The sequence below is a fragment of the Lepidochelys kempii genome, chromosome 5 (genome assembly GCF_965140265.1).
Source record: "Lepidochelys kempii isolate rLepKem1 chromosome 5, rLepKem1.hap2, whole genome shotgun sequence".
NCBI classification, from domain to species: Eukaryota; Metazoa; Chordata; order Testudines; family Cheloniidae; genus Lepidochelys; species Lepidochelys kempii.
In genome coordinates this window covers 76,459,122-76,473,876 of record NC_133260.1, presented here as the reverse complement: position 1 = coordinate 76,473,876, position 14,755 = coordinate 76,459,122, and the positions used below count along the sequence as shown (strand labels likewise).

The following is a 14,755-nucleotide window of genomic DNA, read 5'->3' as shown; positions in this document are numbered from 1 at the left end:
AGGGAAGTAGAGTGAACCAAGGGGCGGGGGGTTTCATCAAGGAGAAACAAACAGAACTTTCACAGCGTAGCCTGGCCAGTCATGAAACTGGTTTTCAAAGCTTCTCTGATGCGTACCGCGCCCTCCTGTGCTCTTCTAACCGCCCTGGTGTCTGGCTGCACGTAACCAGCAGCTAGGCGATTTGCCTCAGCCTCCCACCCCGCCATAAACGTCTCCCCCTTACTCTCACAGATATTGTGGAGCACACAGCAAGCAGTAATAACAGTGGGAATATTGGTTTCGCTGAGGTCTAAGCGAGTCAGTAAACTGCGCCAGCGCGCCTTTAAACGTCCAAATGCACATTCTACCACCATTCTGCACTTGCTCAGCCTGTAGTTGAACAGCTCCTGACCACTGTCCAGGCTGCCTGTGTACGGCTTCATGAGCCATGGCATTAAGGGGTAGGCTGGGTCCCCAAGGATACATATAGGCATTTCAACATCCCCAACAGTTATTTTCTGGTCTGGGAATAAAGTCCCTTCCTGCAGCTTTTCAAACAGACCAGAGTTCCTGAAGATGCGAGCGTCATGCACCTTTCCCGGCCATCCCACGTTGATGTTGGTGAAACGTCCCTTGTGATCCACCAGAGCTTGCAGCACTATCGAAAAGTACCCCTTGCGGTTTATGTACTCGGCGGCTTGGTGCTCCGGTGCCAAGATAGGGATATGGGTTCCGTCTATAGCCCCACCACAGTTAGGGAATCCCATTGCAGCAAAGCCATCCACTATGACCTGCACATTTTCCAGGGTCACTACCCTTGATATCAGCAGATCTTTGATTGCGTGAGCTACTTGCATCACAGCAGCCCCCACAGTAGATTTGCCCACTCCAAATTGATTCCCAACTGACCGGTAGCTGTCTGGCGTTGCAAGCTTCCACAGGGCTATCGCCACTCGCTTCTCAACTGTGAGGGCTGCTCTCATCCTGGTATTCATGCACTTCAGGGCAGGGGAAAGCAAGTCACAAAGTTCCATGAAAGTGCCCTTACGCATGCGAAAGTTTCGCAGCCACTGGGAATCGTCCCAGACCTGCACCACTATGCGGTCCCACCAGTCTGTGCTTGTTTCCCGAGCCCAGAATCGGCGTTCCACAGCATGAACCTGCCCCATTAGCACCATGATGCATGCATTGGCAGGGCCCATGCTTTCAGAGAAATCTGTGTCCATGTCCTGATCACTCACGGGACCGCGCTGACGTCGCCTCCTCGCCCGGTATCGCGTTGCCATGTTCTGGTGCTGCATATACTGCTGGATAATGCGTGTGGTGGTTGATGTGCTCCTAATTGCCAAAATGAGCTCAGCGGCCTCCATGCTTGCCTTGGTATGGCGTCCGCACAGAAAAAAGGCGCGGAACGATTGTCTGCCGTTGCTCTGACGGAGGGAGGGGCGACTGACGACACGGCTTACAGGGTTGGCTTCAGGGAGCTAAAATCAACAAAGGGTGTGCCTGTACATCAAGGAGTATTTCAGGCAGGACTGCACGGAGGGTTCAAATAAGAAATGGTGCACCAAAGTTATCGTTGTTATTGGAACAAGGAGGTTAGCCTGGCCTCTGATTGATACATGGCTAGATTTACCTCGCTGCGCCTTCTCTGTGACTGACTGCAGTGTGATCTAGACAGGGGAGGAGGAAAATGAGTACAAAACAAATCTGGTCTATTTCTTGTTCTGACCCACTCCATCTATCCTTTACATCTTTGGCTGGCAGCAGACGGTGCAGAAGGACTGCATGCCATCCACATCTCATGGCTGCTTGGCAGAAGATGGTACAGTACGACTGCTAGCCATCTTCATCTCTTGCCTGCCTGGCATAAGATGGTACAATACGACTGCTAGCAATCCTCATCTCTTGCCTGCCTGGCAGAAGATGGTACAGTACGACTGCTAGCAGTCCGTATCGCCTGCCCGCTCACCATAAGACGGTTCAATAGGACTGCAGGACTAAAGAGAATGACCTGGTCAAGTCACTCCAAATTTAGTCCCTGCGCCCATGTCTGCCCAGGCGCTCCCAGCCGACGTGGCCAGGAGCACCTCGGACACGACGAGGACGACTACCAGTCGTATTGCACCGTCTGCTGCCAGAAGGCAATGGGTTGCTGCTACTGTGCAGCAAAGCCGTACCGCGTCTGCCAGCACCCAGGAGACATAGGGTGACGGTTACCTGAGCGGGCTCCATGCTTGCCGTGGTATGGCGTCTGCACAGGTAACTCAGGAAAAAAGGCGCGAAATGATTGTCTGCCCTTGCTTTCACCGGGGGAGGGAGGGTGGGAACGGGGTCCTGACGATATGTACCCAGAACCACCCGCGACAATGTTTTAGCCCCATCAGGCATTGGGATATCAACCCAGAATTCCAATGGGCAGCGGAGACTGCGGGAACTGTGGGATAGCTACCCACAGTGCAACGCTCCGGAAGTCGACGCTTGCCTCGGTACTGTGGAAGCGCTCCGCCGAGTTAATGCACTTAATGCACTTAGAGCATTTTCTGTGGGGACACACACACTCGAATATATAAAACCGATTTCAAAAAAACCGACTTCTATAAATTCGACCTAATTTCGTAGTGTAGACATACTGTAAAAGTACCATACAATAAATAACTCAGACAGGAAATCTCACACTCACTCAAGCAAACTGATCACATTCACTGGTGGTTGGCAAGCCACCATGAAAAAGTTTCCAACAAGCATGATTTTTAAACCTGTTTCACTCATATCATGGAAATTCCAGCAGTACTAGTCAAAAGAAAATTGAAATGCTTCATTGCTAGTGGACAAAATGGCTGTGCACTTCAGGGCAATGCCACATAGGGCTAGCAAAGAATAAAGTGATCATCGGAGAAACTGCCTTGGAGGGAAAAGCTGCTGAAGGAGACTAGCTGTAATATACCCCCTCCTTCCCTAGATGGATTCTACAAGACACTTGTAGATGTTAGCGCTGAATGCCCAGAAGGGATGTAAAAAGCCAGCCTAGATAAGTGAACAGAAAGATGTGAAATATGACATCTCACCACAGAGTAATATTTTTTCTGAATGGAAGAATATAAGAATCATTTTCCCCACCAGCATTGGAGCCTACACAAACAAAAACAAAATAATCCTACGTCCAAGGATTAGCCTGAATGTCTTTTCTTTACGATATTTTGTTGTATTTAACAAAGTTAAAGTCATCAGACTGATAATCTTAACAGCTAACAAAACCTACCTTCATCACCACACAGGAGAAAATACATCACTATAGCTTTATATTTGATGTGTCAAAATATTACTTACATGTATTATATGCCCTGATATTTCTGAAACAAAATTAGAATGAAGGAAAATTGATGGTGGTACAGTCAAAAATATATTTAAACTAGCTTAACCTTCTTGGACTACAAAAAGATACAAAAGTTAAATAGCCAAATTCTGCCCACAGAAACGCAGTCATGAACAGCTCCCATCGATATCACAACAACAGTTTTCCTTCATATAACCTGCCTGTAACACGATGGCAGACTCTAGAAACCTATATAGGGATGCAGGGCTTTTCTGTTTGGGCATTTGGTTACTAGGTGCTTGTACCCAGCATGAAAGTACAGTAGGTTTACTGCTGGAGTCACACTATCAGGTGGATTCAGTTAGCCTCAATCAGGATATAAAAGGAGGAGCAATGGGAACTAGCGAATGGAACAGAAAGTTTTGCCTGCAGAACATAGGAACAAACGAAGCAGGAGGAGAAAGCTAAAAATGAGGCTTATGTCAGGATTTTGTTTCAGACATCAATAAAGCTGAACTCCAGGACAGGCGTTGACTATAAACAGTGTGTGTTTCAGAGCAGTGTGGGAAATCCAACTACTTATGCTGTTTGAATTTTGAAGTTAATTTGAGGAGAATTTAGCTCAAAATAACTAAACAGCACGTGATGCCAGCCTCCATTGCCCACTTGTTAAATTTTCAAATAAGCACTTTCATATTTTCTCCCAGGCCACCCCTCATACTTAACTAACTCATTATCCTCCAAATCCCTCCTCTAAACTCTCCTCTACAGTAATGCCTAAAAAATAAAAATAAAAACAAAAAAACCTACCCTTGACAACAGTTAGGTGGCTGGTCTGCAGAGACCACTGCCTATCATGCTTATCAATATTGTCTCACTGTTTCCTTGCACTACCTCATTTGTCTATATCTCTCTCATCTCTTTTCGTATCCTAAGATTGAGTCAGGAACCGTTTTTGTTCCATGTTTGTGCAGCACCTAGCACAACAGGGTTGCAGTCTATGACTGGGCTCCTAGGAGCTGATAATACAAATAATAAACATTTAGAGGTTTATACAATGATGTAAACAGTAAGTTCTACATAAAATACATAGCCTATTGAATGCCCATTTACTTTGACTATACCAGCTATTCTTTATCTATATGTCTGCCTATCTTCTTGAGTGCCTTAAAAATATCCATGGGAAGTATCTTAATGAATTTGGGGAAGTGAATTTTAATATAGATAGTATATTTGGCCATTGGCAAACACCGACTTTTGAATATACCTGGATATGGCTATGTGCCTGCATATCGGCGTTGCATAATTTACCTTGGTATGCACAGGAGAAACCTTATTGTTTTTCCAAAACTGATAATAAGGCGAGTTTGTTAATGTAAGAGAGACCACGCTGTATTTGCCGCAAAGACCACTTGTAAAAAGAAGCTGTGCAGTATTTTTAGAGCTTCAGCCCTAATTATATCTGGCAACTATGTAGCTGGAGAAAAGGTCATATAAAGAGTGCTTTAAGGGCACCCTTTTCACTCATCAGCATTAGATGGTCTCCTTAGTACGTCTGATAGTATGCTTGTTCTGCTATTTTCCATCTATTCACTGCATAACGTATAAAAAGGACACACTGGTTGGCATATTTCAGTTTTCTCAATGGCTAGTAGAAATCAGCACTTGGATATAGCAGAACCCAGTTAAGACTGGAGTATTGCTGCTCAGGAGAGAGGAGTGCTATGGTCTGCTTAAATATCCACAGCAGCAAAATATCCCCATTTCTATCTGTGGCTGGCCAGAACTTTGCAACCCATCCTGTACAGCACAGCAAATCTCACATACACATTCATGATTATGATGGTTCAAATCTAGGAATCAAGCCTCATATGCTGAAAAAGCTAAACAGGCACAAAACATAGCAGCCCATCTGTCATAGGTGGCACATGACTCTTGCGTTTGGGGAGGCTGGGCACAAGTGCTTGAAGCTCCCTAGAAGTGTGGGGGGGCACCGATGCCTGGACTGCGGCCCCACCCCTGCCCGGTCTCCTCCCCACTAGGCCCTGCCTCGCTCCACCCAGAGGCCCCAACCCATCTCCACCTCTTTCCCTGAGCAGAGCTGTCCCTTGGGTATGGCGAATCGGGGGGGACTGCCCCAGGCCCCACGGGTGAGGAAGTGAGGCAGGAGGGCTGAGTAGGCAAAAGGGGAGATCAGAGGCAGGCGGGCGGGGGGAACCTCCCACTCCCTCCTTGCGCCTTTTGCATGCTGCAGATCAGATGTTTTGCAGCATCAGGAGGCACTGGGAGGGAAGGGGGAGGAGCTAAGGTGCAGCGCACTCAGGGGTGGAACTGGGTGGGAAAGAGGTGGGGCAGGGACAGGGACAGAAGAAGCAGGGTGGGGGTGGGGCAGATAGGCACTGAGTTTCTAATGTCCTGGGCCCCACACCCCCTTAGGGACAGCCCTGACCCTGAGGCCCCCTCCCTCAAGGTGCCCCCACCCGCTGCTCTTCACCCACTAAGATACCAATGATAGACACATATTCAATAACTAGAATATGAAAGAAGTGTTGAAATATGCTAAAAATAGCCTCCCCCCAAACACACACACCTCTTCAAAAGCACCCACTGGCAAAAACAAAAGTCAGTGCCTGTGACCTCACTCCTAAGAAGCTAAATACAAAATTAATTTCTTCAACTTCATTCCCCTCAGTAGACACATAAGTACAACACAAAGGATATATCCAATAGATATAATAAGAACCAGTGGCTGGAAATCAAAGCTAGATAAATTCAGTCTGGAAAAAAGGTGTAAATTAACTATTGGAATAGTTTACAAAGGTTTGTAATAGACTCTTTATTGCTGGCGATTTTTAAATCAAGGCTGGTTGTTTTTCTAAAAGACATGCTCTAGTTCGAACAGAAATTAATTCAGGGAAGTTCTATAGCCTGTATTTTGCAGGTCAGACTAGATAATCACAGTGGTCCCTTCTAGCCGTAAAAACTATAAAATCGGTAACTAGAGAAAAATCAATGTGTCGCGTGTGTCTAACCATTTAAATACACACCAACTGAGCATTCTATGCCAAAGATTTATCAAATAGCAGACAAAGAAGCATCCTTTGCAATCAATATTTAGATATATTATTAAATTTATCATTTTCTTCTATACACTTTCATCCCTTTGTGACATGTTTGCCTCACTATTTGTGCAACATTACTAGCATGCAATACTTTGATATGTTCTCTGGTTATTTTATCTGCATCTCTGAAGTAGTTTGAGACCTTTTTATGAAAGATGCTGGAGAAAATGATTGTTGTAAATGTCTCACTGAGTGTGACTTGTACTATGCAACAAAACACACTGATAGTAAGCCATTTATACATAGAAAGTGCCATGTACAGGAAACAAATATAAGCCACTGATAGATTTTATCTCATTTAGTACAGATTTCATTGTTTCATCTGTTGATGTATGGATTTATATTGGTTTCTCCTGTTATTTCCTAGTTTTAAACCTTTCCGATGTGTGATGCCCTTTCTCAAGTCATGAAGGGATCTGTCCTCTTTACATAAGAAAGCTAGCTGAAAATTCTGTATTATAAGCTTAAATTGGCATTGGAATACTTGATATTTTGTGTATTAACATTCTTTGAAATGTGCTTGAACAGGTTGTTTTTAGATTATAATCTGTATGTCTGTGCTTTTTAGTGCATATCAGATGCCGAGGATAAGGTACAAATACACATAGCAAAGAGTTTAATGTAGCTTGTGAGCACAATAGTTTTATGCTCCTTGAAAAATAAGCATTTAAAACAAGGGCATCATTTTTAAAACACAGATGGAAATGGACTTGACTTTCAAAGTTGGAGGGCGGGGGGGACCACCATTAGCATCAACTGGCTAAGAGCTGTGCAGACTTCCACATCCCAATGCACTGTTAATGACTTGCATGCACCATCTCTGCTCTTCATTCCTGATCAGCTGTGGAGCAGAGGCTGCTCTCATTATGTCTAGCTCAAGCCAATGTCACTTAAAAATCCAAGTATGAACAGCCTCATGGACACTACATAGCTGCCCTTAGGACAGGTACTAAAGAATATTAGCATGTATAATTAACTGCTTTACACAAACCATTTTACCCCAGCAGCCATTCTCTAATATGAGGGGTTTCAGTTTCCGACACTGAGAAAATCATATCATTAATTCAGCTAAAGTTGCTTAACTAATGCTGAATAGAAGACAACCTCATAAAACAAAGTGTCAGTCTCAGACATCTTCAGCAATTTGACTATGGTCCATGCACTTGTCGTCTTCTGCTCTCATCCTTTGCTGAAATAGTAACTATGGATTAAGGAAGGGGGAAAAAACCACTTCCCACACAGAGATTCAAGAGAGTCTTACTGTATATATGGTAGCAAAAAATACTTCCTGGGAATCAGTTTTTTCACCTGTTTATTGCAATGAAAAAGGTCAATCAATGTATAATTAAAGCTGCAGCCTAATCAGAAAGAATCCTCTCTGTTTTCATCCAACGATACCACTGTAACACAAAAGAAGAGCCTACAAACGTAGCAGGTAGGTTGGCCAACTCTCACAATATTTTTGTGCGTTTGGTGTTCCTAAACTAGACTACTGGATTGAATGTGACACATTAGCTGAGACCATCTCTCTCAAGTTAGAAATATGGATCAGGAACACTTTTTAGATTTCTTATTCATGGGTATGTTTGTCTATAAAATTGACAAACACAGATTCGCCTTCATCCCCATCCTAAGTTATTTATGTTATGGAATACGCTGAGTCTTTCTTTCTTTCCCCACCTTTGCTGCTCTCTTTCTGCTACTGGTTCTCTTTCCTCTACAATGCCTTCCCATCATGGTATTTTTCTGTACTTCATTCACAGAATAGAGGATAACTACTTTCCTGTTAGTCTCACTGTTTTCATAGATTCATAGATATTTAGGTCAGAAGGGACCATTATGATCATCTAGTCTGACCTTCTGCACAATGCAGGCCACAGAATTTCACCCACCACTCCTAAAAAAGACCTCACACCTATATCTGTGCTATTGAAGTCCTCAAATTGTAGTTTGAAGACCTCAAGGAGCAGAGAATCCTCCAGCAAGTGACCCGTGCCCCATGCTACAGAGGAAGGCGAAAAACCTCCAGGGCCTTCCAATCTGCCCTGGAGGAAAATTCCTTCCCGACCCCAAATATGGCGATCAGCTAAACCCTGAGCATATGGGCAAGATTCATCAGCCAGATACTACAGAAAATTCTTTCCCGGGTAACTTGGATCTTACCCCATCTAAAAACCCATCACAGGCCATTGGGCCTATTTACCATGAATATTTAATTACCAAAACCATGTTATCCCATCATACCATCTCCTCCATAAACTTATCGAGTTTAATCTTAAAGCAAGATAGATCTTTTGCCCCCACTACTTCCCTCGGAAGGCTATTCCAAAACTTCACTCCTCTGATGGTTAGAAACCTTCGTCTAATTTCTAATCTAAATTTCCTAGTTTTATTGTTTAGCTTGGAAATTATAGTCTAAGTATTGTATCTGGTACCTCAAGAGCAACTCCAGATTGTTCTTCTGGATTCATCTCTATCCATTTTGTAATATACCTAGCTTTCAGCAGAAAGCAGGAATTTCCTCACTTAGCAACTATTTCTTCTTCTGCCATTATGCTGGCCCTCAAAAGAATGATTTCACAAAGGGGAGGTTGACTACTGTGAAGCCTTTGGTGTTGTGAGATAGACATTTTCAGCACTCCACTGCTTTTCAGCTAAAAAGCTCTCATGCAGCATTAATTATAACCATGTAGCTTCATCTTACCCAATCAGCAGATTCCTGTAACTGCTGAGCAAAAGTCATTGCAGAGTCGGAGAGTGAACGCAAAAGACTAAACATTTAACTTTGGTTTGTGTAGTGACTCAAAGCAAATGATATATAAAGAAATTTACAACAAAAATGATTAGGGGACTGGAACACATGAGTTATGAGGAGAGGCTGAGGGAGCTGGGATTGTTTAGCCTGCAGAAGAGAAGAATGAGGGGGGATTTGATAGCTGCTTTCAACTACCTGAAAGGGGGTTCCAAAGAGGATGGCTCTAGACTGTTCTCAATGGTAGCAGATGACAGAACGAGGAGTAATGGTCTCAAGTTGCAGTGGGGGAGGTTTAGATTGGATATTAGGAAAAACTTTTTCACTAAGAGGGTGGTGAAACACTGGAATGTGTTACCTAGGGAGGTGGTAGAATCTCCTTCCTTAGAGGTTTTTAAGGTCAGGCTTGACAAAGCCCTGGCTGGGATGATTTAACTGGGAATTGGTCCTGCTTTGAGCAGGGGGTTGGACTAGATGACCTTCTGGGGTCCCTTCCAACCCTGATATTCTATGATTCTATGATTCTATGAAATTCCAAATCAATGTGAAATACAGAGCTTTCATTTCTTCCACCTAATAGCAAGCTGTTGTAGCAACAGGTGTTAGTGGTACTGACAACAGTACAGAAGCACGTATACATATTATTTAAATATGAGAATATGTCCCTGTGGTAACAAGGTAACTAACTCACTTAACCCCTTGGTTTCTACCTCTCATTGTAAGGGCAGCAGCTGAGAGGAAGGCATTATTCTCCTTAAGTCTGTTATGATTACTATACAGTTGCAAGTCTTGACTTGACTTGCTTTGCAAGTAAATAAAAGTAACAATCTTTCAAGTACACAAAGGAAATTATTAAACAGTAGATCAAATATACAATGCAATTGCAATGCCCCTCCTGATTCAGGACTTGAACCAGGCCTTTTTCCAACACTGCATATTTTAATATTCCATTATCTTTAACACAGCTATAAACCTTTCAAACCTGCAGCATGAACACCTAATTAGTATAATAAATGGCCTGTACTGAAAGACACTGAGCATTTGCATTTAATTGGCAAATGGTAATTAATAGTAAATTTCTCTAAATGGCAGATAACCTGAATGTGGTGATGTGCTGCAAAGTTCAAAGAGCTTTCTTGTCTACCGAAAGATATGCAGACTATATGTAAAAAATGAAACTGACCTCAAGTCAACAGCTTCTTTAAGATGTTTACAGGAGGCCATAATAAACCACCAAATACACCAATTGCAAAAACAAAATCTTCACATTCTTCGGCATTTTAAACATCAGACTTAAGCAGTATGAAAGAACTAAAGACAATGGAAAACAGTGATGCAGGAAGGAAGTATCAGCACATTTTAATGATTTAATTTTCTTTATAATTGATATAGAAATATGTATTTTGTAAGAACTACACAAGTTTTATTTAAATAAAGTTACAATATGAGAAAATTATGATTCAAACTTTTATTGAGGAACAGAGAAAGACAGTGTTAAACAGATTTATATCAGGTTTTTGTATCTGCAACAATCAAGGAAACATATTAGCAGTAAAGTGAATCAGAACATAGACAATAAGAAATTTGTATAAAGATTCAAGCTCTGTTTCTGAAATGACAGCCAATCCTGTTCTTCTTAGGGGCCACTGAAGTAGGCCATCTAGCAGTTCAGAGTTTGGCATAGTCTTTAAGAATCATCTCCAGCTTCTGGCTCAGCATGATGTTACCTTTCACTTTTAGTTTACCAGAAAAAAATGCCTATAGGAAACAGGGGGGGGGGGGGGGGAGAATCATTTTCTGCAAATGTTTGCCCACTTCTCAAAGGTCTTATTTTAAAAAAAAAATGAACTACACTAGTAAATTGAGGTTTAGTTTAGACATGTCTTAGAGGACAAACCTCACCAGGAAATGTCCATTAGCTATGAACAGAAGACATTTTAAGCCTCATTGTATATAACACCAAGAATCACAAACACCAAGCTTCTTGAGGAGTACAGGGATGGAGAAGGGTAGCGGTGAATGGAGAAGTGGAGGTGGTTGAGCCATTTCCCCATGCTTACCGGAGGGCTCAGCAGCATGGGAGGCGTGCTGGTAAAAGCTGAGCTTCTCCAGTCTCCAATGCCAGACATTAACAACTATGCAGAGGCAAGGCCCCAATCCTGTCTTACCATACCCTCTTGAGTTCAGTGGGTGTTAATATCACCCCACTGTTACAGGTGAGGAGGATAGGAAAAGGATGACTGAACCCTACTCAAACTCACACATGGCCAGCCAGGATCTCCATTTTTAAATGGGTAAAAAAATCTGTCAGTTTACTTTTTTCTTAACACATTTAAAATGGGGAGCACTCACTCATGCAACCAGAATAATCAGTCTTGGAGTGTTTTCACTGAAATTCCAGTATTGCATATTTTTAGTTCTGCTCCTGATTTGATACCCAATTTACATGGGGATCATAATTTTTAAGACATTTTAAAAACTGTGTTTATTTAATCAATATTGCTGTACTTTGGTTTTGCAATTTGAAGGTCATATGAAAGCAAACAAAATTCTGGAATAGCACACTTCTCCATATTCCTATTTACATAAAGATAAATTCAAATAAGAAACTGATGGAGCCAATAGTCCAAAATATAAATTGGTATCATGAGCATCTTCACCTGGAAAGCCCCTCCTCTCCACAGAAACTCACAGGTGATACTGATGTCTAACAGCAAATATTGTGCATGAAATGCAATCACTTTAATCCTTAGAATACAGAAATGCAGAGATTGTCATAATCTTGTTTGTTTAGACCTTGTGCCTGCTATATAGCAAGGTCACAAAATATTTTTACTATATATATTCCTACTGCTCATGCAGTATATAGGAATTATATACTGATCAACACTGTTAGCTCCAAATTTTAAATTCAGAGTTCCTGTTAATTTCAGTCCTGTTGACTGGGATCAAAGAAGAGCTCTCAATAATATTATGATGAGCTAATTAAGAATATCCATTTAGCTAGGCTATAAACTGATTTATGTTAAATTTGAAACACTTAACTTGTATAACGTGTTTTTAATAATGAGTAGTTTTAAGCACTTAAGGAGGAACATTTGCAGATGCTCAAATGCAGACTCCATAGTATGTCCCTTTCTTTAACCTCCTCCCCTAAGTGATTTGCCCTATTTAGGAGGATTTATGCCTAATTTTATTAGATTTGTGTCTCATTATAATGCAACAGAAATCCACAGGCCCATGACAACAGTAATGGGCCTTCTTCTTTATTACATTCTTAATGTATAAAAAAAGTGGGTAATAATCTTGCAAGTCAGAATATTATTACATGCACAAGGTTGATATGAGTTGCTCAGCTAAGATTTGCAAAATGATATGTGAGATCTCACTTACAATAAGAAAGTGCAGTATCTCATACACCAGTGTGTGCCATTTTAGGAATGAGCACTGTACTCTATATAGCAGCACCTTTCACAGAGACTCAGTATTTCAGTCAGATTACTGGCCTACAAGACAGTCTTTTCTTCTAAATAAGCTGCACACTAGAAATTGTGCTATTTTAAGAATGTCTCCGAGTTAAACGAGTAATATTTCACCATGCGACTGACCATCTCTGTTCACAGTGCTTTTACCTTTTGTGGATTAATCTTGCCTAGGACCACCTCCATGAAGTCTTGATCCGAAAGGGTGAAAGTGGTGTCAGCAGAACCCTGTGCTGGCCCTTGATACACCTCACCAGAACCATTCTTTAAGTCAATAGCTGAGGAAAGGAAGTAAAGTTAGTTTTGTTTTTAAAAGAAGATAAAAACACATTTCAGTAGAAAGAGCCACGCACTGTAATTGATTCAGCTTCCAAGACCAAAAGAAACCACTGTAATCACCTAGTCTGACCTCCTTTAGAACATGGGCGATAGAACTTCCCCAAAATGAACTAGAGTATATCTTTTCAGAAAAAAAATCCAATCTTGATTTAAATATAGCCACCTTATTTCCAGTCTCAATTTGTCTAGCTTCATCATTCAGCCATTGGATCATGTTATACCTTTCTCTGCTAGACTGAAGAGCCCATTTTCAAATATTAGTTCCCCATGTATGTACTTTTAGACTGTGATCAAGTTATCCCTTGATGTTCTCTTTGTTAAGCTAAATAGATTGCACAATTTGAGTCTGTCGCTATAAGACATGTTTTCTAATCCTTTAAGCATTCTCCTAGCTTTTCTTTGAACCCTCTCCAGTTTATCAATATCCTTCTTGAATTGTGGGCACCAGAACTGGATACAGTATTCCAGGTTACACTCAGTTTACCAGGTGATCCAATTGCTCTGAATCAGTGACCTGTTCTATTGTTTACCAATCCTTAAATTTTTTTTGTCATCTGCAAACTTTATCAGTGATGATTTTATGTTTACTTGCAGGTAATTGATAAAAATGTTAAATAGTGTAGGACCAAGAACCAACCCCTGAGAGACCCCCCTGGAAAAACACACACACTGAATGATGAGTTCCTGTTTCCATTTTGAGACATATCAGTTAGCCAGATTTTAATCCATTTAATTTTTAATAAAAATGATTAATTACTATTACACGCCTATGTCTGTGTCTAAGTTTTGTGTTACCAGTCTTTTGGGAAAAAGAGAGTTACCTTTTCCGTAACTGGTGTTCTTTGAGATGTGTTGCTCATGTCTATTCCACAATAGGTGTGCGTGCTCGCCATGTGCACTGGTGCCGGAAGCTTTTCCCCTAGCAGTACCCGTAGGGGAGCGCCCCTAGTGACCCCTGGAGTGGCGCCATGCGCTCCCCCCACCCTCAGTTCCTTCTTGCCAGACAATTCCAATGGAAGGGAAGGAGATTGGGATGTGGAATAGACATGAGCAACACATCTTGAAGAACACCAGCTACAGAAAAGGTAACGGTCTTTTCTTCTTCGAGTGATTGCTCATGTGTACTCCAAAGTAGGTGATTCCAAGCTATATCTGTTGGAGGTGGGTAGGAGTTCACAGACTCTTGTGACGGAGGATGGCCCTGCTGAACCCGGGGTCCTCCCTGGTTTGGGAGACAACTGCATAATGCGAGGTAAATGTGTGAACTGAAGATCAAGTGGCAGCCCTACAAATGTCCTGAATGGGACATGGGTCAAAAAGGCAGTCGACGAGGCCTGTGCCCTAGTCGAGTGTGCCCTCACAATTGGTGGGTGGCAGAGGGATTCCCGCCAGGTCATAACAGGTACAGATGCACAAGGTGATCCAGTTGGAGAGCCGCTAAGTGGAGATCGGCCAACTTTTCATGCGTTCAGCTGAGACGATGAAGAGCTGCAAGGACTTCTTGAATGGCTTAGTCCGTTCCAGGTAAAAAAACAGAGCCCGTCTCACATCCAGCATGTGGAGGAGGTGCTCCTCACTGGATGCAGGGGGCTTGGAGCAGAGGACCAATAGAAAAATGTCCTGACCCATGTGACAGGCGGAGACCACCTTCGGGAGGAACAAGGGGTGTGGGTGGAGCTGGACTTTATCTTTATGAAACACCGCGCATGGGGGCTCGAAGGTCAGGGCCGTGAGTTCTGAGATCCGCCTAGCTGATGTGATCGCC

General features: G+C 42.4%; 1 protein-coding gene across 4 annotated transcripts in view; it reads right to left on the bottom strand.

Annotated features, from left to right (window-relative positions):
* Nucleotides 1–10,622: 10,622 nt before the first annotated feature.
* Nucleotides 10,623–14,755, bottom strand: part of HSD17B4 (hydroxysteroid 17-beta dehydrogenase 4) — a 118,986-nt gene continuing 114,853 nt past the window's right edge. For all 4 annotated transcript variants that reach the window (XM_073344781.1, XM_073344778.1, XM_073344779.1 and 1 more), the window contains 2 exons: nucleotides 12,802–12,929; nucleotides 10,623–10,927 (listed from right to left, as the gene is read on the bottom strand). In XM_073344781.1, coding sequence (XP_073200882.1) covers nucleotides 10,838–10,927; nucleotides 12,802–12,929 — 218 coding nt within the window. In that variant the 3' untranslated portion in view covers nucleotides 10,623–10,837. The remainder of the gene's footprint in view (nucleotides 10,928–12,801; nucleotides 12,930–14,755) is intronic.